The 22,859-nt window shown below is 41.5% G+C and overlaps 2 protein-coding genes across 11 annotated transcripts; one reads left to right on the top strand and one right to left on the bottom strand.

The window, feature by feature from the left end:
• The first annotated feature begins 123 nt into the window (after positions 1-123).
• On the top strand, positions 124-1,179 carry LOC108036096 (uncharacterized). The gene is made up of 3 exons (XM_050885644.1): positions 124-564; positions 618-664; positions 725-1,179. Exons 1-3 carry the CDS (start codon positions 189-191, stop codon positions 1,004-1,006), a joined length of 705 nt encoding a protein of 234 aa, XP_050741601.1. The 5' UTR covers positions 124-188; the 3' UTR covers positions 1,007-1,179.
• On the bottom strand, positions 1,054-22,594 carry LOC108036094 (platelet-derived growth factor receptor alpha). 10 transcript variants are annotated; one of them, XM_017112049.3, is made up of 19 exons: positions 22,423-22,594; positions 11,392-11,587; positions 9,518-10,038; positions 8,485-8,641; positions 7,759-7,986; positions 7,227-7,375; positions 6,977-7,160; positions 6,418-6,887; positions 5,930-5,956; positions 5,546-5,855; positions 5,035-5,484; positions 4,405-4,884; positions 4,162-4,321; positions 3,577-3,815; positions 2,793-3,062; positions 2,478-2,727; positions 2,339-2,411; positions 2,127-2,277; positions 1,054-2,015 (listed from the first exon to the last, which is right to left on the bottom strand). In XM_017112049.3, exons 2-19 carry the CDS (start codon positions 11,459-11,461, stop codon positions 1,459-1,461), a joined length of 4,746 nt encoding a protein of 1,581 aa, XP_016967538.1. In that variant the 5' UTR covers positions 11,462-11,587; positions 22,423-22,594; the 3' UTR covers positions 1,054-1,458. The 10 variants fall into 10 exon arrangements, with proteins under 10 accessions (XP_016967538.1, XP_043950379.1, XP_050741595.1 ...); XM_044094444.2 differs by having other exon boundaries at positions 1,054-1,865; XM_050885638.1 differs by having other exon boundaries at positions 3,577-3,698.
• Positions 22,595-22,859: the final 265 nt, after the last annotated feature.

The raw sequence follows: 22,859 nt of genomic DNA, 5'->3' as shown, positions 1-22,859 counted from the left end.
TCGAATTTAAAAAATTTAAATAACGGTATTTAAAACCGCTGTTTTTATTTGATCTTAAAAGACTTTTGTTTAGCTACTTTTAGCACTTTGAAATATAACTTAAGGCTAGAAAAGCCTACAATCTTATTAGTTTGCTTTTCAATTTCGAAGTGTCAATCGTGTTTTATTTAATCTTGATTTAAATCAAAATGTTTAACCTCAGGCAAACGCGAAAAAGGGGGAAAAACTTTGCGCCTTCCGAGGAGCTCATACTGCTAGAGCTCCTGGAACCCTATAGGCACATCATCAACAACAAGAACTCCGATGCGTCCACTTCCCAGTTGAAAAAGGAAACCTGGGAGAAGTTGGCCCTCCAGTTCTGCAGCCAAACGGGCTCGAAACGCACCTGGAGAACCCTCAAGGATAAGTACAAGAACATGAACACCAAGCTCAAGACCGCGGGCTCAATGATTCCCTGCTATCCCTATTCGGAAGAGTTCGATCCAGTCAGCAGCTGTGTTTCTGTGGTTTATGAGGACACCGATCCAGACAACTCACTGGACAATAAACAACAGGATTATCGAGGTAAGGATGTATTTAATTTTAAAAAATAGATTATAATGTATTTTAATTTCCAGCCGACATTATTGAAAGCCCAATTTTTAAAGCAGAACCAATCAATGAGGTTTGTTGTACATCTCTAGTGGATATAAATATAAACCTTGAGCCTAACAACATTTTTTAGGAACCGTTTCAGGAAATTCCAGTGGAAAATCCACCAGAGCCCGAAACCCAGTTCATAAAGAAAAACTTACCAAGGAGATTTGTTATAAGTAAGCCAAACAAGAAGAGATTACTGGAAGATGAACAAATTGCGTTGATACGACTTCAACAGCGGTTCTATTACAACGAAAACATAAGATCTGGGGAGAAACATCGCCTGGAGCTGCGGTCAATTAATCTGAAGAACGAGCTCATGGAACTAGAGCTTGAGGAAAAGCGTCGTCTCCTTGGAAAAGATGATTAAATTAAAGAACAAGCTGGCCACTCCAGATAACAAAGAACTAGTTGATATAGTTGTTATACCCATTGTATTTGAGTAGTCGAAAGTACATGCACACACAGAATACAAGACATTCAGTTACACATAGTAGATAAGTTTAGGCTTAGGTCTAGACTAAATTAAAACATGAAATGGCATTAATAGTATATAACATGGAGTGAGTGTGGGTGGTCTTAAGTCTATATCAGAATCATAACAATGCCACTTTGTAGAATTGTTCTCTTAAAGGCCCCTAAGCAGTTGAGTTGAAATTTCAAAGATTATATCGTGCTGTATTATGATTTCAGGTTCCTGCTTTCCTAAGGCCAATTAGGTATCAGTTGCTTTCGTTTAGAATTGACTAATTTAAATGCCATTTAAAACTCCAACTGAGCTGTGAAGAGGTCTAAGTCTTAGGCTAATGGCTTCGGGAATTCCTAGTACCTTCGCTGCTCCTTCTCGTTGACGGTGGACAGTGGCTGGTAGCTGGGATTGGAGAAGGCATCCGTGGGCGCACCCCCGCCACCGGTTGCTGTTTTGCCGGGTATATTCTTCCTGGGCGGCTTCACATTCACATAGCTTTCGGAGGAGTCGCCATTGAGTTTGGTCTCCACGTGATGGCGGGGCGAGGGCGTCGGAGTGACGTACTGCTGCTTGAGGGCCTGGTTGAACCGTCTGCCCTGCTCCGGACTCTCCTCCGATCCCGTGGAGCGGCGCTGCAGCATGGGTATCTCCTCGGGCGCCTGGTCCGCCGCATCCACTGTGGGCAGACCGTTCTTCTTGCGGAGCGGCTTGCTCGATCCACTGTTCAGGTTGTTACTCAACGTCGGAGACTGACGCTCTCCTGGGAATTGAAAAGTGGTTTCGCTTGAGAAGTCCTGGAAGTCGGAGCCTTCGTTTTCAAGGCGCGTGGGTGAGAAGATGGCGGTGCTGGCATCGGGTTCGGAATTCGCCGGGTTCATCGGAGTGTAGTCATCCGGCGACTCACAGATGTCTGTGAAGTTAGTGTGCCAGCGCGAGTGGGTGCAATTGCATGTTTGGATGGTTGTGATGGTGCGGAGTTAGTAACCTGATCCATGGTCGTGGCTAAAAAAGAAATACTCACGGATTTTGGGTACCACGAGCCCGTTAACGTAGCGCGGAGCCGACGGCGCCACTTCGTCTGGTGATCCCATCAGGCCCAGATAATCCGTAGTTTGGTTCTTCGTGCTCTCTATGTTGGTCTCCATGTACGGAGTGTTCAGGTCCAGGTAGTGCTGCAAGGTAAATTGCCACATATAACATTTGGTTTGCACATTCTTCAAATATCCCACTTACATTGGCCACATCTTCGCCCAGCATTTTGGCAAAACGCTGCTCCAGCTCAGGGAACAAAGGTCGGCTCTCGGGACTGGAAAAATATTATTATATATATTATTTACTTTATCATCTAATATAACTAAATAGCAAGACTTACTTCTTCCGCCAGCACTCAAGCATAATCTCGTAGAGCTCTTGATTGGCATACGGCGGCTTCTCCATGCGGTAGCCATCGTTCAGCTTGTTGAACAGCTCCTGGTTGGGATCTATGCCCGGATACGGAACCTTGGCCAGCGAGAACATCTCCCACAGGACAATTCCGTAGGACCAAACGTCGCTGTAGGTGCTGAAGACATGATCGCTGAGGGACTCTAGCGCAAGCCACTTAATCGGCAGTTTGCCACTCTCTAATGTAAATATTATATATATTAAATAAATCCGAAATGTTTTATAAACTTATAATTTTATTTACCCGACTTTTTGTAGTTGTCCGTTCGGTACATGGACCGAGCTAGACCAAAGTCGCAGATCTTGACCACATTGTTCTCGCAGAGGAGAATGTTCCTGGCAGCCAGATCACCGTGCAACACCTTCCTGGAGGCCAGGTAATCCATGCCGCGGGCCACCTGGAAGGCCCAACTGATCAGGTCCACAGTGGTCACTGTCATCGCCTCGTTGGAGTCCGTCTTGTAGTTGGAACGCCAGGCGGGTTGCACGGAGTTATTTGACATTATTAGGTCATCTGTTAAATATGATTAAGAATAGTTAAGCATTGTTCTTCTAAGATTGACTTAGAATTTTAAGGAGCGCTTATAAAACCACTTTTATAATATTTATAACCCAAAAATGGCGAAAGAAAGAATTGGGAAAAAAAAACATTCCTACTTTGGGACTTTTTAGGATGTTTTTCGAATTATTTCAGAGGAGGCTAGAGGATGCTGTTTCAAGGGCCTTCTTATATAGTATTTGAGATAAATAATATGTTTTTAAAGAGCTGTGATTTCTTTGTACTTTAATTAACTCAGTGGTCAATAGCAGAAACAGAGAATCGTGTCTATGTGTGTGTGGCGTCAGATCCCCGGAAAAGAATATTTTAAGACCCTTGGGCTATGACCGCTGCTTCTGCTGATGACCACTGGTATAAATGGATAAAATGGAAGAGCTTCTTGTGATATCAACATCATTTTTACATTTTATACTGGGTTTTAATCATTTTACTATCTACTTTACTATTAATCTCCTAGTTAGACACCTACCCTCCGGCACTGTGGTCATCACGGTGGCACAGGTGTCCATCTGCCGCTCATAGCTGTAGGTGGCCGTTCCGGATCCGGGACGTCCGGCTCGGGTGCCCGACCGGGGATCATTGTCCGAGTTCCTGCGGTGAGTTGGCGGTTGCGTGTTATTGTTGTGCGGTTCATTGACGTACGTGTGGATCGGGAAACCGATATTGGCGTACTTCAAGCCACCACCACCACCACCACCATTCGCATCGCTGTTAGTTGGAGTTTAGTGGCCACCACAAGGACGCAGGGGGAGGCACATAGAGCGGGGAGCACAGAGGAGGAGGCCACAACCAGGAGCGGGATCACAAGCACAGGTGCAACAACATTCAGTGTTTGGTGTGTGTGTGAGTGTGTGGAGTTTAGCAAGAGTTTGTCATAGAGCGAATCGTGTTTGTTTTTTAGTTAGTCGGTGGGTAAGTTTAGTCACAAGAGTACCAAAACCAAGAATCAAAACAATATAAGAGTTAGTCAAGACAACGGTTATCTAGAGTTAGGGTTAGTTTACTTTTTATCTTGGGGGTTAATAGACTAGTTTACTGGCCCGTCAGAACTTACCGGTGCAGGTCAAAGTTATCGGAAATGCGCTGGGTCATGATGGAGGGATCTATGTGGTCGGTGTCCGGATTGATTTGGTTGATGAAGCACTTCCGGTTTTTCATCAGGAAGTTCTGAATGTTGCCAAAGCGACAGTACTCAACGATGACCATGAGTTCGCCTTTGGGAAATACATAGGTATGTTGATATTATTATCATACAACTGACCCTGTTATATGAACATTGTAATTTTTTATAACTTACGTTTTGCAATGTTTTTGGTGACGGCTCCCAGGAGATTGACCACATTCAAGTGCTGGCCCATGTGGACCATTATCTTGAGCTCGGAGACCAGTGCCCTGACCACCTCGTTGTCGGCCGTTCGCTTGACCATCTTCACGGCCACCGTGGTGCTGGGCTCCTCCTTGCGGATTCCTATGGCTTCTCCCTTGAGCACCACGCCAAAGGCTCCGGCTCCCAGCTGCTTGCCCAGCGTCAGGTTCGCCCGCGGGAATTCAAATTGGCGATTGTAGGGCAAGAATTCCGCCTGCTCATCCAAGGTCATGTCGGGATTAATGTGGGCCACGGCCCCCTCCTCGAAGTTGGCCAGGCCAGCTGCCTTCAGTTCAAGGTGCCGTTTGTGCTCCTTCTGGTAGCGAATGGCCAGGAAGACGCACAGGCCGATCAGGATGAGGAAAAGTATCAGACCGAACCACACCCAGGCCATGCTGATGCCGGGAAGATCTATGAAATATCGTACACACAAAAAGGTTTATAATATGATAGATATGGGGAGCCCTATCATACATTTTTGTTCTCTCTTTCGAATTTTTAAGAGATAAATTATCAGAAGTCACACATTTTTTACAAACTACGAAATTTAAAGTTACTTACCCGTAATAACCACGGTGAAGGACCTCTCGATCCTGTCCAACCTGTTCTCCACTTGGCATTTATAGACGCCCTCATCGCCGGGATACAGGAATATGATCGTCAGCTTGGAATCGTTTGCAGTGATGTTTCTGAATTTGGCTTCGTTCAGCTCCTTGTCGTCCTTGTACCAACGCACCTTGGCCGCGGGAATCGCATTGGAGGCGCAATCCAGCTCCACGCCCTGGCCCAATTTTCGCTTTATTTTGTTGTGGTCCTTTAGGCTGGTATCCAGCCACTGGGGGGCAAAAGGATCGTAGACGCTGAGGAATATCTCGCGACTGCTGTATAAGGAATGGTTCGAATTGTGATAGGCTCGGCACTCGTAGGTTCCTTGATCCTGGTCGGAAATCGTAGTTATGTGTATGGTGCTCCTGTAGGAGTAGTTGGTAGGACTGGTTTCAGTTCGGACAACTGAGGGCAAAAGTATATGAGATATTACAATAAATAAATAATGAATTTAGCAACGGCTTACGTTCGGTTTCCTTTAAATCCTCGCCGTTGAGGAGCCATTGCAGATTGCCATCGAAGTGATAGGCCAGCGCCTCGCAGGTGAAGCTCACATACTCCTCCTTAGCGATCTTGTGACTCTTATCGAAGCCATGGATGGTCATGTTCTCGGAAATATTACCCAGCAACACATGAGCCGAGGTCAAGGATCTTAGCTCCTTTCCATTCACCTTGTTCTCGGCAACACAGGTCAGTATTCCAGGATCCGTGGGCAGGAAGGACACCTCGTATATGCTTTCCACACTTAGTTTTCCCGGTCTCGCCTTCGTCAGGAACTGAGGGTGGTGCAAAGATCGATTTAAATTTGGATCAAGGGCTCTTGGGTAAAGGTTGTAAGCAAATGTAGTACCTTATATTTCGCCCGTTCCTCTGGTATCTGCAGAATGACAACACCAAACCATGTGACGGCACAGAAAAAGCAATTGGAAGATGATTAGGGACAGATACAAATACACCAAACTTAAATATTAAATTTATTGATAATTTTTTTTGGATTTCAAATTTATTTTAAATGCTACTTTAGGTGTATAAAATTATGCAACAAAATATTTTAATATTAGAAAGTGTATAGAAGTATGCAACGAAATATTTAAAGCATAGGATGTGTATAAAAGTATGCAACAAAATATTTAAAGTTTAATAAAATACTATGTATTATACCATACACAAAGTGAAAAGCAAATATATGTAAAGCCTTATACCGAAATAAAAATGTACACATAATAAAAAGCAAATACCTTATACCAAAATAAAAAGTTAACACATAATTAAATTAAAAGAGAGGTACAACTTTGTACCGATAAAAAAATGAAGGCTTTATTATACATATGTACTCACGCTAAAGTTCTTTTGGTGAATGGAGCACGTGGGCCAACGGGGCTCCAGGCTGCAGGAACGGAAGAAGAAGGTGACGAACGCCGGCGGGTAGGAAAGGACAGTGCACTCCAGTCGGGCGACGGATCCCACCTGGACGTACGTGTCCGCCATGCTCAGGACCGGACCGTCACTCACACTAACGTTGTACTCCCGCACCACGGTCTGAAAAGCATTGGAGCCCCGCAGGATGTAGGTGCCGCTGTCCTGCAGCTGGGCATTGAGCACCTGGAGCATTGTGCCCAGCTCCTCGGAGAAGATCTTGAAGTTGTGCTCCGCCTGACGGACTTCGGTTCCGTCTGGCTTGAACCAGGCGAAGGAGGGCGTCGGATAGCCCTCGAAGTTGGCCCTCATCTGGATCGTACGGTTTGCCATTTCCTGTACGTTATAATGACCCGAGGGCTCGTACACATTCAGGTAGCTTTCGTTTGGACCTGTGGATATCGCAATAACATTAGTAACATTAGTAAGTCGTGTGTTCTTAAAAAGTAACTCTTTGATAGGTGATTATTAACTAGCTTACCTATAACTCTAATCAAGTAGCTGACGAAGTATTTTGTATTTTGGGTTTTATCGGTGGTGATACACTTGTAAGTGCCGGAATCTGAGCGTTGAGCGTCCATAACCGTCAAAGTGCTCCTGCCCAGCTGGTGAGTGCTGTTCCTAGTCTTGGGATCGGTTTCTGCTGTGGTAATACTAATGCGACTCTGTGGAAGGGCATGACGACGGGAAATTTAACTTATTGTTTAACTTTAATATGCAGTTTTACTGACCCTATCCCGAGACGGTATATCCCAGGCGATTTCGTACAATGACTCAATCAAGGCCGACTGTTCGCACACCAGGGTGAAGTTGGTGTCCGTGATAACGTGGTGGTCCCCGGAGGTCTTGATCACCGGCTTTGGCAGGGGCTTGCCGCTTTCTATGGCGTTGGTAGAGAGTTTAGCTTTATTAGATACCCTTCGCAAAGGACTGGGACTGGCCAGCAATGCTACAGCTTCATGCAGATGGGGGGTTAGAGTGGGACACAGACGTGGACACAAATGGGTTAATGTTTTTACAGTACTTAGGCGGTAGGTGTTAGCAGGGATTAATAACGAATTAGCTAGCTACAGCAGTTAAATCAGTCCATAACCAAATACAATCGAAAACAAAGCCAGAGGGAAAGGGATGCAAAACATGATCACAGCCAGGACAACACAACAGAGAAACAGAACAACAGATCAGCAATGAATCAACAACAGAATAACGAGATCAACAACAGATCAACAATAGGTGAACAACGGCCAGGACAAGAACACTTACGCCCTGGTCTGGGTGAGGGCGACGCATTCATCGGCGCCAGACGGGCTGGACTACGCCTTACTCGATCCCAGGATAGAGCTCCATCACCATCACCACTGATTAGTGCCGTTCTACCCGCCGATTGGTTAGTAACATCGCCATCGGTGCCATCTGATGCATAGGTATACCCCATGTTAGTCAAGGCCCCCGATGTCGGGGGGCTGGTACTGGGACTTTCCAATCCGGTTTCTGGAGGAGTTAGCAGATTAACGTGACAGTGGGTTCGGGTAGTCAATCAATGTTTTTAATTAAAGAGCAAGGAATATTGGGTGGCACATGGAGAGTGTGAGAAATACCATAGGTTAGCACACTTATAGAACTTTCAAGCAGTGACATTAATAAACTTTTAGAATGGTGAACAGAGAAATGCGTATATTTTTATAAATAAGAGATGGTTAATTTAAAAAAAACCCTTAAAACCAATTGAGGTGTGTAAGTTTTCCTTGAAAGCAAAATTTAAATTCCTACTTTATTTTAATGAGTGCGTAAGAAACTGGCGTGCATTACAATTTTGAGTTGAAGCCATGAATTTGGAAGATTAGAACCTTGGCCTCCAGAAAACCAAAACCTTAACCGCTTCAAACGATCGATTCCAAAAAGGTAAAGCAATATTTACGACATGTATAGACGGAAGTCACAAATCACAAACTTTGGGGTGCAAAAACTCACTATCAATGTGACCGTTACCAATAAAGTGCACTTCTACGCTGGTATACTCCTCTTCGTTGTGCGGGAAGGGCGGATTTGGCCGACAGTAGTACTCGCCGCCATCCGTGATGCTGCGGATTTCGATGGTGAATCCCCTTTTCGGGTCGTATCGACCGACCGATGTGCTGGAATATGTCTGCGCAGAGGCAAATTGGTCAGAAATGGGGTAATAAGTTTGGAACCTAGGAAGCGACCTATCCATCTAGTTAAGGACCTGGAACTGGGTTGTTAATGCTACGCTATACGGGTAGGAATAATATCTTACATCTAGGCTTTCTGTACAGTATAGTATATACACTTATAGATCATAAGGACGAAACTACCAAGGGATATGTAAGAACAAACTGTGACATACTCGCAGTGTAGAACACGTCAATGAGTTTGAAATGGTTCGTCGAATTGCAATACATGTAGCCGTCCATACGGCTAGTGACCCCGAAGGTGAAGCCCCACCTGGGGTGGTACCTCACGCTCCTGAAGAACTTCGGACTCCCCTGAATCTGACCATTCGATCGGATTAGCCATCGTGCGTTCTGCGCGCCGAGAAAAGAAATTCATCAGTAGGACTAAGCTGTTACAGGGTACATTACTTAAAAAATAACCTTAAAGTGGATGTTATGATTTTAGTCATCAATCAAAAATATTTATACCGATTTTATTTTAAATTTCCGAAGTATTTCATTTCATTTTTTAAGATAGTTATATTTTATAATATTGATAAACGAAAAAATTATAGAAGAAGGAAAAACAGAATAATAAAAAAATCATATATCTTTATAATATGCGCGAATCCCAAGCGAATTTTGAGGATAGTTCCATCCACGCAAGTTAAAAGTAAAAGGAAGTGCGACATACAAAATACCATTCTATTCATACTTAACAATCTTATATTTGAACTTATTCTTTTATTGTTTTAATTTTTCTGAGGTCATAATAATAGCATAATACTTCCTCTTAAGATCCTCCTCCCATCTCTCTGCGGCTCCAACTAGTTAGGATGCCGTCCACTTACCTCTCCATTGTTGGTCTCCAGCCACACTTCTGTGTCGGGCATTGCCGGTCTGCAGGGTATCACAACGTCGGTGTATTGCAGGGCATTTATGGAGCTCATGGCGGCTGCCAATTTGCTATTTGGGTCGTTCACATACACGTAGATGGAGCTGGCCAGGCCCCGGTTCACCAGCTCGACCATCGCCTCGTCCGACTTTTCGGAGATCTTCTGGTATTCCGAATCCTTGACGCAATAATACGCACCCACGTCCTCGGCCGTCACCTCGAAGAGTGTTAGGCTGGTGCCATATGGTCGTGCCGGGTCCTCCGTATTATTAAATTGATCCCCCGGGTACCCCTGGAGGTTGTCTACCGAGCCGGTCCACCAGGTCAGCGGCTCCTCGCCCTCGCACTTCAGCGTCGAGCTTGTCTGGGCCTCCAGGATTATGGAGCTCTTGCAGGGCGTCATCAGGGGAGCTCCATTCTCGCCGCCGCAGTTCTCGGTACTATCATCGGGATCCGGAGAGAACGCCTGCAGCGGTACTAAGAAAGGTAATAATAATATAAGATGTATATATACTAGTTCTACTTATTGGGTGGGTAGGTAGCTCTATCTTTTTAAAACTTGTTGCTCCTAAGTATAGCAACATATCAACTGAAATCTTTCAACATCTGAATAGTTCATAGTAATATATAATTCATTGACTTATCATTGACTGTGTGTGGTCTAAATGCAGTTAATTTATAATGGTAATATTCTTTTCAGTGCACGACAGAAGGTCAACTGCACTCGTACATTGTTCATTGATCGCTCGAATGCCCTACAACGGAACACTTCACTTGCCGCTTTATCTATTGCCGGGCTGTGCGACCCGGCTTCCCCCTTGGAGAACCATGTCCCCGGCCACTGGTGGCGCTATAATAATGGCTTCAAGTGATTTGCGGTTGAGCGACCCTCTAGGGAGCGCCATGGGCGCGGAGGAACAATCCTTCACCGATCTCGAGTTCCATAGTTTATTGACAGGGGTAGCCCAATGTCTACGCCTCTGCGGAGGCATCTCAACTAGTTTGTTTTGCCTCTTTGCCTCGGAATCAATTATTTGTTTACTGCGATAACAATTGCGGCGACGATAGTCGTATTATATTATGCTGGCTGCCATGCCTCGTGCTCTACATACATATATTTATATATGTTTTTTTGTGAAAAAATGTAGGTACATCAAAATAGCATCACAGTGACTAATAAAAACGACACTTAGTTTGGAGAGATAAAGACTACTTCTAAGATTCGTTGGTTTATCAATCTAAGTTCAAAGTTCGAAGCGGTGTCTGTAGACTGGAACTGTGAGATCTGTCTGGTCTGCTTGAAGCCTGAAGAGGGCATTACACAGAAAAACAGAATAATAATATGGTAAAATATTATTATATCAGTATTTATTGAAGTATTTAGTATTGAAAATCTTATTCAAACAGAATTCTGCTTTTTAAAATGTTTCTAGAAGTACAGCTCTAAGGATTTTCTTGATTAAAACTACTACCTAAGTTGAAATCTAACACAAATTATTCGGTTTATAAAGTTTTTTTCTTTTCCAAAAAATCAAATATTATTTACAATTAAAGATAGGGTGTTCCTGATATTCTCTCGTTCTTTTCCCAGTGCATTTAATTATAAAGAATGTGAGATTGTTGTTGACAGGAAACAATCGCCCACACATAAACATCAGTGCATGTTTCCAGATATGTAGAGACGTTCTTTTAATTGTGCAAATTGAAAGCTTTAGCCATTGTGTGTTTGCAATGCTTTCTGTTATCAGTTCCATGAAATTCTTTGCGTCAAAATCGAATCTCGGGGAGTATTTTGAGTATTTTGAATGGGATTTGCCCAAGGCTACTTACTTGCTTCGCTCCAGGGGATCCAGGCGATCAGGAGCAGGGGCAGCAGAGTCGTCCTTATAAGCAGTGCCATCTGGCAGACTTCTTTCTTCGCTTTGCGGTTGTATTTATCGCTTATTTTATTCTGCTAAATATTCACAATTTTAACACTTTTGGCAAAGTGATGCCATGGTCACGCTGGTAGACACTTAGCGTTGCACTGCAAAAAACGAAAGTTTGATATAGAGAAGTAGATATATATTTTTGGAAGTAAATGTTTATATAATGTTTGCTAGGCACTTTGTTGTTTTTCTCATTTATCTAAATTGTTTAAAGGTTCCGTTTCGTTTTACGTCTTTACGAAAAATGATAGTGAATCACACTGTTTACTTCTTTTTACTGTTGTTGATAGGTGAATGTTTACATACATATTTTTTATAACAAATACATTTTTCCATTAAAACCGAAACACAAATGTGCTTTGTTTTTCAATACAAACACTATGTATTTCATTTAGCTATGAATGCCTCTTTGTTTCTGATTTTCTGGTTGTCCATTTAATCGTTAAAATTATATTTTTTTTATAAAAATTAATTAATATTTTTTTAATTTAGGTTTCCACTTCAATCCGATTCTCACGCACAAGCGAACAGCCCAACGATTCGAGAAGGAATAAAGCTTTTCGCTGCATTGTTGGAGTGGAGCAGCGATAAGGGTTTCTTATGGGCTCTGCCGTTCATTCAGACCCGATAGTTTGATAAGGCGGAAAAACATTTTGTATGTCTTCGCCAGATATTATGCTCAGGCATAAACAACAGCAACAATACAACAAGCAAGACATTTCTTCATTTTTTGTACTTTTTGGTGTCATATCCGCTCTTCTGAAATGAGAGTTTCCGGGTGATAAGTCTTCAGGGGGAGGGGAAGGGCTGAAAAGAAAGGGGGAGGGGGTGGGACCACACCTACGAGTGGGCCAACAGGTCATCCACGTGGCCATAACTCACTGTCACACACGATGAGCCAGTCTAAGTCACTAAACGACAGCGGGACATGCACAATTAAACAAGTTGAGCACTCATTGTCCACACGGCGACAAAAGTATAAAAATAGTAGCATATGTCCATGGCTTCCACGTTGTTATGCCCACTTTTGGTACCCTCTCAAAGGTCTTATCGGTTTATTCAGAAGCCTAAGAACTCATTGATAAAAAGTATATGTCAAAGTGGTCCTTCCAAAGACCTTTCTTTATTATAAAGTATATAAAAATGCAATAATATATAGAATTTAACCTGAGTCGTAGTAATAACATAAACAACATGATTCCCATATTCGCGTACTTTTGCAGGTCTTATCGTTTTATTCAGAAGCTCAAAATTCAGTGATGGAAAGTATATGTATATATATATATATATAGTATAATATATATTTTCCCTTCAAACAGGATTCTCCTTCATAGAATTTCAAGAAAATAAAATATTGTATCTTTTAAATGTCATAGATACAACACAAATAATAATAATAATGATAATTTTCAGATACAAGATGCAGTATCTTCTTATAGGGAAAATCGAGAAATGAAAAGACCCACTGACCCAAATTTATTTTTCATGGGACATACTGTAGTTATATATAAATTTGTTTATAACTTTAAGGGTATATAAACTTTAACTGACCTAAGATGCCGTTACTTTTGTTTTTTGTTTCACATTTTTATGCTGATAACATATTCTTTATCATGTCATGTCGGTTGTTATTTTAAAGAAACATTGTGCTGAAAGTCCGAGCGTGGCTTTTAATCTGGAAGTGAGAAAATAGGCTTCGCTTGGTTCAAATATAACGAATTAAATTCCGGGAACTCGCCATAAATGTATTTTGATTTCATTTCTTAAGAATGCAATCAAAACTATACCATATCTATCGTTAAAAAACTTTGAAAACGATAAAGGTTTTATTCCGATAATCCTTGTGGGTAAAGAAATGCTGTTTTCTCTGTGTGCCCAACCGGCGCCATCGCTTGCCGGCAATTAGAGCAACGAGATGGCTTCTGATGGGCCACTTCCTCGGTGGCGTCGTAAAATGGTAATCCCTCCCAGGCTAGAGACAACAAGTGTCCGACTCCCCGCCTGACATCGATAAACTGGAATTTAATTCGCCGGCAAACCTTGAGAGGGCACACCTCCAGCGCCTTCGCGATGACATTTTGGCCCGGACGACTTGTTGTGGCTAATTGCCAGTTCGGTTAACCCGCAAATAATGCCATTCATCTTTGTCACTGCCGTGACTCGAGGTCAGCTCCCAGCCCGTTTTATTGGCTAATTGAAAATGCTCTGGTTTTCACCTGGCCCACATCTGCAGGATTAAACGCAATCAGCTGGCAAATATTGGCTCGGTCGCTAATCACCTGTGAGCAGTAGCTAATGGCCCGATGAAAAGGAGGCAAAGTGGGGAGTGGGTTAAAGATACCATGTGGAATACCCTTTCTTGAAAGCATATATATTAGTTAAATACTTGTTAATTGTTTATATACTTTTTGAACGAGTTTTTCCAGAAGTTTCTACTTTGAAAGTGAACACAAATTGTTTATATATTATGATAACAGTTTTTAAAGGTCACATTCTGTATATATTCTCTCATATTCCAGCTCCATTCCCTCGCATAACTTCTGGCTTAGAAAAAATCCATGTAAATTATATCTGACCGGATTCGCAATATGAATTCCTGGCGCGAATCGGGTGGATGGTCTCTGGTAAAACCACATATTCAGTAGCCGACAACCTTTCAAATGTGTCTGGTAAAAAGCGGCTGACCAGCAATATCTTCGACTTTGACGAGGAGAACTTGAAACTTTTGCAACTCCTTTTTCTGCCAGTCTTTTAATACACAGAAAGATACTGTAGAACAATCAAAATGAAATCAAATATTGAAATTAAAAAAATTATGGATCAGCAGAGGGATTTTAAGCCTGGTTTTGTAATCTCTTAAAAAAGAAGAATATTTAATTAAATTTAAATATTTATATAAGTAAGTTAATATTATTAAGCATTCAAAAATAATTCAGATATTGAAGATGAAAAAAAGAGGGATTTGAACCCTGTGTTTTGGATATTGATCTAAAAAAATATGTGATAAGATGATATGTGCTTTAATTTAAATATAATAATAATATTAAAAAACATGTTAAAAATTCATTCCAATATTAAAAATTATAAAACAGCAGTGGGATTTGAACCCATGCTTTTAGAAATTACATTTACGAAAGATTGAAAAAAAATATTAAATATTGAAAACAAAAAGAAATTCACGGATCAACAGTGGTATTTGAAACCAGATATTTATTTTTTATTATACTTTCCCTTCGAAAACCGATCCGTTTCTTGCTGTGTACTGGTTTGTGTTGTCGCTGGAATGCGTGTTGTCATGGCGACACGCCCACTTTGCCATTTTCAAGGGCGCCCATGGGCCGAGGCACTTTCCTTCATCCCCGGCGCGGCTATTTATATCTGGGCAACATTCCTGCTGCAGTTTTTTAGGTTCCTCACGTGCCCGTGACGCAAATTACTGGGCGCCCTAATTGCAGTCCCAGCTGCAGGCAAATCCCCTTTCAGCCCAGATATATCTCTGATTGTTTCTTCGCAGCCCACGGAGCGCAGGTCGTGCAATTAGCCCGAGCATAATGAGCGGGCAGGAAGGGGATCTCCTCGGTTTCCCTTTCTTGAGTACACATTTCTGCACTTAGTCCTTTTTCGCGGGCAAACATAGCCCGATTTTTAGCCCAATACCCAATTGATATCCGACTTTTTTTTGGTATTTTATTATTGACGTCAAGAGAACAGTTGTGGTATTAGTAACAAATAATTTTGTATATTAAATTTAACATTCTGTGAGATAGGAAAGCGTTAAAAATAACTTACAAGCTCATGCAGAGATAGCTTACCGAAATCTCAATGCTTTGAAACCAAAGGAATAATAAAACACCAAATTAGATATTTGGCGTAGTTTTTTAGAATTATTGGAATTATTAGAATTTTTCCACTGTCTTGTTTGAATAAAAGAAAACACATTTTCCTTATAATTGCCCACTCATACTACTTAGACTTTTCCTGTTGCAGTTTTCTTCACACTCCCTCTCAGACAGCAAATGGCAACAATTAATAAGGCATACGAATTTGAGTCACTCCAGAATTCCTGAGTAGCGCGACCCATATCGATATTTAACATATGTTTATCAGACGGAGTTTTACGGCCACCAAGTCGTATAATAAATAACTAACAATGACGTCATTGCATGGTCGAGTGGCGCTGCCTTAATTCGCTCATTCATTCGCCAAAGTCCCCCATTTAATGATCCCCCTGCCAGTTCCGTCCCACCTCCATGGTCACTCATGTGTGACGTTTTCGTTTCAGGGGCCCCTGAAAATCTGCTTACATAAGTGACGAGACTTGCGTACTAATTAAAATGCCTCAAACCCAGCGAACAAACACCTTCGGTTATATTTACATGAGCGTAATATTCAAATATGTATTTTACGTTCATATAGTAAATATTATATAGTAGGCAAACCGGTTGACCGACAGCATTTGTAAGGGGAGAACTTTCCTTGAGAACAAGTGTCTCCTTGCATTTGCATCAAAGCTTTGTGTTGATCGAACACTTATTGGGAAATCTTTTGTTTTCAAGAAGTGAACTTGCGGCAGAACATCAATAAAGTATTTTCAAGTTATTGAATAACATTTAGGGAGCTGCAGGGTAATAAACAATGTAATTACAAAAGAAATTAATATTTTCATAATCTAATAGATACTTAAAAAAATATTTTTTTAAAATTTTATTTTTTGATATTTAAGTAGCGGCTTTTATATAAAAAAGTATAAAGCAAATAACAAGTATACAAAAACAAACAAATTTCAAATTAGAAATATATAATAGTTCTACTTAAATGACGAAAACTTATGACGTAGGCTCCACTCAAAGCATTATTCATATCCAAAAAATCTTTTATTTTAAAGCTGGACATGCTGGCACTGCCCTTATAAAAAATGTAAATCAACACTTATCGCAAATGATTTTAGAGATTTGGCATTACTCACTGCAGTCTTTGATAATTTTCAACTTTTATTTATATTTAAACCTTGTTTCCCTAGAAAAAAGTGATACACTTGGGCGCACTTTGGAAGTGAGTTTTTGCAATGACCCAGCGTTTATTTATGGGGAGTCAAGAAAACTCTTTCATGCGTTCTTGCCATAAAACTGGCTGGCCATTTCATGTTCTGCCACCATCAACACACAACATTCTTATTAGTTCCATGTTTTCCAGCCAAAAAAAGGAATGCAGCATTTTTTACGTCCAAACTTTGGACAGTTTAACGTTTTGCCGAGAAAATCTTTCAGCATTATTTGGTTCTTTATGGCCAATAAATGAAAAAGTTGCCCAGCTCGTGCTTTTCACTCGCTGCATGTGCAACAGATTCATTTCGAGGTTTTGTTTGGTTTTTGCTGGGGTTTTCCTTCGGTTTTTGTGGTTTTCTGTCACGTGTTTTTCCCGACTGCGATTCACGCCCCCCACTCCGAAATTTTCCACTCTACGTGTCTGGCCTCCAAATGCCGACCCTCGTCATTGGGGAAATTTTCCCCGGGCTTTCCACCTCGGTCCATTTTAATTTGGAACTCCTTGGCTCAAATTGAATTTTCTATGGCCCACAATTCAGAGTTTACTTCTGCAATTATCTGGAGTCTCTTTCTCGGGATTACCTTTGTTTTTCCCTGCGTCTCTGGAAAATTTACGACACTTTCGCTTGAGTTTTCCTGGGCTTTATTTGATTTTTCCTCCGTTGACCTTTGTATTTGTAAAGTCAAGTGTTTTTATTATCCAGTCGCCTTTGTTTTCCGTTTCAATTGAAATTTTGCCCGCAACAACTTAATGGAAAGTTGGTTCGTACACAAATTCTGCGATTGTGATTGCAATTGCAAACATGCCGCTGGCTCTTGGCCAAAATAATGAGCGGAAAACACGCCGAAAATATCGGGAAATATTTCTATGCATCTGCAGTGGCTGGAAAAGGGGTATACGGCGGGGTTCGGTGGGGTTTTTGTTCATTAAAATGCAAAAAAGCGGCACGCAGCAAATGGAAATTTGCAATTTGGGCCAAGCTGAGATTTGCTGCCTCGTAAATCAAACTATTTGTCAATTGCCAGCCATCGGTTAACGTTTCGCTATCGAGATCTGGGCCCAATCTGCCCACCCAGGCTCACAAAAACCGTGTAGGCCTTTGGCCAACTCTCGCTTTTTGGCCCAAAGCTGAGCGTTCTGCATAGTGACGCGACTTTGGCACAGTTTGCGTGTCTCTTAATGGCAGATGGAGGCGCTGGTGACATGGTAATGTTTCATTACAGGGAATGCCAGCTAATTCCATTAACCAAGAGGCCTTCGCCAGGGAACCAAATGTCCATAAGTAGGCGTGAGCTAACCGGGAACGCTAATGATCCCGAGGATGACATGGGAAGTGCTGGGGGTGAGCCAAGTTATTTCGAAAATAAAATGGAAATACTTTCTGCACTGCAATTTATTTCAGTCATTAGGACCGAAGAGAGGCCTTTCAGCAAAGTTTTTGAATGACGTAATTTATAGGAACAGATTTCGCAGTAAGTTTGTTTTTCTCACCAATTGTATAAATTTGATATATTGGTTTGTTTTTCAAGCAGCATTATTTGTAGAAGAAATAATTAATTTAATGTTTTATGGAAAAACAGTTTGCGAAGCGAATGGTCTAGTGATAAGCAACGTATAAGGTCTAAGTGTGCTTTAAAATATATACCATAAACTACTTCTTCGAAATTTTGCAATAAAAGCTGTTGACAGTGCAAAAGTAAATTAATAATATATTTAATGTATTTGTAAAATATATTTTTTTTCGCCTTATTAAAAAGATGTACAATTGTTCTCTGAAGACTTTGCTTCAGAACCGAATGCTCAACAGATTAGCAACATAAAGAGTCTAAGTGGGCTATAAAATAAGTAGTATAAGTTCCTTCTGCAAAAATGGTTAAATGTTCTTCAGAAAATGCTTTACAGCAGACTAATTTCTTTAATAAAACCAATAAAAGCTGATGACAGTTCCAAGGTAATTTGTTGGCCAAGTGCCGAGAATTAATAGTTGTGGACTTGATTAATTAAGCAGACATTTTGGCGCCATCGCCATACGATCGAGGTCACTTTGCTGGCGAAACATCTTGTTTAATGTCTCTTGTCGGACTCTAATTAATTGATATATGGTTTCAGTAGAAGCCCCCACTCCCCTGCCTTTTTATTGACAATTTTTTGTCTTTTTTTTTTTTTGGGCAAGTGCAGCTCCCGCTGAGAATTCCGCCCACAAACAAGAGCGAGTTTTGCAATTTAGTGTTGGCTCTATCTTTTTTTGTGCTGTCAGCCACGCCCACCGACCACCGCCCACCACCCATGTTACATTCCCAGCTGGGAAGGAGAAATACGGGCTTCTGTGCCCCGATCTAATGCATTTTTGAGGCGATAGCAGCAGGCAGTCGGCGGCTAATCTGCAAGACAAATGCATAAACAACACTGGAGTGACAAACAAAAGTGAAGTCTTGATAAATTTGCAACTGCAACTGAAGAGGGAGTGGAGAAAATCAGTGGCCAATACCCGAGAAGCTGCCAGATAAAGTAAGCCCTTATAAACCGAGCCCGCCGAGCTGCGGGCGCACTTAAAGATACATTATCTCGCAGATACTGAAAGCGATTATCAGCCCAAACCTTATCGCAGTTTCGCAACGTCCTATCTTTACCACTTCTACTTTTTCTACCCTTTTCCACAACTCGTTAAATAATACTTTAGCACAAGCGGCGAAGTTAATTAAATGTTTTTTTTTTCGCTATCTTTTGCATAACCAGCAAAGAAAGTCACATGAAATAAAAGTGAAATTGGCGGAGAGCAGGTAATGTACCTCTTAGATGAGTCATTTGGGAAACTTTTTTGTTTAATTATTGTGCAACTCTTAATCCCCTGCCCTTTATAGGTCTGGGGAAAAATGATTTCTTTTATTTTCCATGAGTGCTGCCAGTGAAATTGAATAGCTGGCACTCTGCCCACACATTATACAACTACAACGCGTGGCGACAACAAGTTGTTGACCAGCTGCTGGCTGGGGAAAAACATATAGAAATGGTATATGCGCTCTTTTAATAGCCGACAAGTGTTTAATTTGTTTGTTTTGGGTTTCGCCCGATTAATAAATAAATATAGCCAATGTATATAGCTCATTTCGTGCCTCGCCCTGACCCCAAAACATCGAGGAAACTGGCCCGCTGTTTTACTTTGTTTACCCAATGCATCTCTTGGTTGCACATAATTGGGTGAGTTGGCGGCCTTTTAATTTATATTGCAGTTTCGGGTATATTACCAGAGAATTTGTAAAGCGCAAAAGTGGGTTCTAGTATCTGTTCCTAGGGCTCAGGTGAAATTCAAGAGGTTGTAAAGCCATTTTCCGGATATTTATGGCCGGGGCGTCGCTAAACGTTTACTTCTACCACTTTGCCATGCAGACAGCTCCGATAGCCTGGCCAAAATATTTATTATTTACGTTCTGCCACAGACAGCAGCGGATGTGGAGAGTCGAAGGTGTCCATTCATAGAACGCCGAAGCCAAACAAGCCGCACAGAGCGGCGTGAAAACGTGTTCACTGCTGGCCCAGACCGGCGGAGATTGTGCACCGAATGGCTTTTATTTATGGCCATTGGTAACCGGCAAATTCAATTAAACAGATATTATCTCAAATGGTTATTTATACTCCCATTCGGCCAAAGAGTTGGGCGGCTTATCTAGCGCTTTACCTTAAAACGCCCTTAGTTTAGTCCAAAAACTAAGGAAAACTGTGTTAGGTTACTTAATATACTGAATATTATAATAACCTTGACTTGTTATTTTACAAATCAAGGCAAAAACTAAAGAGATCAAGTGGCACCTATTAATTTTTAACGACTTAAGTCTAGACCCTCCATGTTTCTAAGCCATTAAAAGCATTTTGTTTCCTAGCTATCAGTAAAATGAATATAGATTCAAAAAATAATAGAACCAAAATCGACATTCAAGAGCTTTTGAGCGGAAATCTCAACCTCTGTGGTCTAATAAAAATTAATAATTAAAAACTTAAGATTATGATGCAATATTACTCTCTCTCTATAAACGTATTTATATAGATATATTATAAAAATCATAGATATTAGTTATTTAAATATGATAGTATAATTTGAAAAAAAATAATTAAAGAACATGAAGTTTTATATTTCCTCAGATCGTACCAAATAAACTCTTATGAACGGAAGTAGAAATGTCTGGGGATGTCGAAGCCCCAAGAGGTTAATATTTTTATTTCGGGGCTATCAGATATTTTATTTTTCCATAGGGATTTCACAATGGTTGTCACATTTTGAACAGTACTTTGAAGTATCTTTTGTGGTGTCAGAGACCCTTATTTCTAATGCAAAACTGACTGACGTGATTGATCACAAGTATGGTTTTCTAATTCATAGATTTACTATTGTTTATTTTTCCCGGTGCAGAACAAGTAATTTATTCGTAATGGAGCCCATACTTCAGCATAATCAAGTGCCGTAAAGTAACTTTAATTTGACACCAGCGGGGGGTGTGCGTATCTGGCGGATACCGGGACACTCGGATAGTTGGCCATAAGCTCTGGCTGATTAATGTGCCATGTGCATAATGGAAAGGCGTGAAAAGGAGCTGCAAGTGGTCACTTATTAAGTAGCAATGCGAGGGGCCCGACTTCCCAGAACCGCTGCTACGAATTGATTTTTCTGGCTTTGGCAACAGTTGTAAGACGAATTCCGGTAAATATTTATGCTGGCCATTTCTGCCGACACTTTTACGGCTCAAGAGTCGGGCTCCTGTATGTTTTTCCCCTATTTTCCCCTGCACTCCAGTGCGGAAAAGTGATTGACGGACAATTAACGGCCTGGCCAGCCTTTTGAAGTGGCCCAAGATAAATGGAGCAGTGTGAACTGGTGGAGGTCTGTCTTTAATAAACAAATTGGGCACAGCTCTGTGGGCAATTGCAGTGGCCCAATTGGAGGCAATGAATTATGGGCCTTTGATTCGATCGGAACTTCTGCGCCCGATCCTGAGTCACGTTGGGGGAAATGTATCAGCAGTTCGCTTGGTCAAGAGACCGCAGGCGCAGGCGAGAACCGGTTTAAGAAAGTCGCTATATAGATAGATACGCCATAACTCCAGCTGGCCAGGCAAACAAAAGAAAGGTGAACTCTTCCGTTTCATGCAGTATACCATACCAATTTGTGGAATAACAGCGTGAGTAATAGCTGAATCTTAAGGTTTACCAATATTTTTCATAGTCTTACGCAGTCTACCGTTTACCACAGCAGCTTGGCAGCCACAAACAACGCGGAGATATACCAATTACAGTCACGATCGTCGATGAATCACGGTTTTGAATACCTTGCCCCGGTGTTTGCAGTCTCGTTTACTCGGAATGCCGTTGACGTATTCAACACGGTCATATGCACATATATTTGTATACCCAGCACTTATCAATGAAAAACACTGGCATTTGATAGCACCACGCACACGGACACGGACACGGCACGCACTGCCGAAAAGGTCACCGATAATAGATAGGAACCATATATTGATGATATATGGGGTTGTGCTATACAAGCACAGTGACTTTTTGGGGTTCTGGAAATTGCATTGGGTTGTGTAAGTTCGATTTTGGGGACTACAATTGAATATCACTCGGAACTCTTGTCCAGCACCTGTTGCTGTATTCGTACCCAAAGTCGTATTCCCATTGGGGTTCCGTATCTGTGTTTGTTGTTCACTTTTGCCCAGGTGTGGGTTCTCGTTCTCTCTCATCGATATCTAAACTTTCGAGTGCGGATTCGTTTTCCTAGCACCTTTGATGCATCACTTGAGGGTATATGTATGATACGGCACGACTTGGTTTCGGTTTTCGTTTGTTATCATAAGATATAATATAGTTTAGCCTTCCCAAAGTTACCGCTTACGTTGTGGATTTTTGTTTAACACTTCTTGCGTGGGGGAATTTTATATTGACAGAACAGCAAATATACTGCGTCGTCGGCAGAGTTTGAACAGTTTGCCACCGAGCTGAACGAGTTGAAAGCCCGCGATATAAGGTTATTCCGCTCTGACGTCCGAACAGCTCGAAAAGTTAACGCGAACTAAATAACGAGCTAAAATTGAATGGAGTCACGCTGCCGCGTGGCGATGCCGGATAGCTCGGAAAAGGTGCCATGCGGCCGGACTGTTTGAAAAACATGCCGCCAGTGCTGGCGGGATTTTCGGTTCCTAAATATTCCAAAAATTGTCAATTCGGAACAGAAAATGTACAGATGATAGATAGATTGTGATAGCACAGAAAGTCAATTATTGTTGATAATAAAATAAAAATAAAATATTAGAAATATTTTTTTACGATCCA

Source organism: Drosophila biarmipes, chromosome 2L (assembly GCF_025231255.1).
Source record: "Drosophila biarmipes strain raj3 chromosome 2L, RU_DBia_V1.1, whole genome shotgun sequence".
Taxonomy (NCBI): Eukaryota; Metazoa; Arthropoda; class Insecta; order Diptera; family Drosophilidae; genus Drosophila; species Drosophila biarmipes.
Note: the sequence above shows the minus strand (reverse complement) of the source record. Positions and strands in the feature narration are given on the sequence as shown.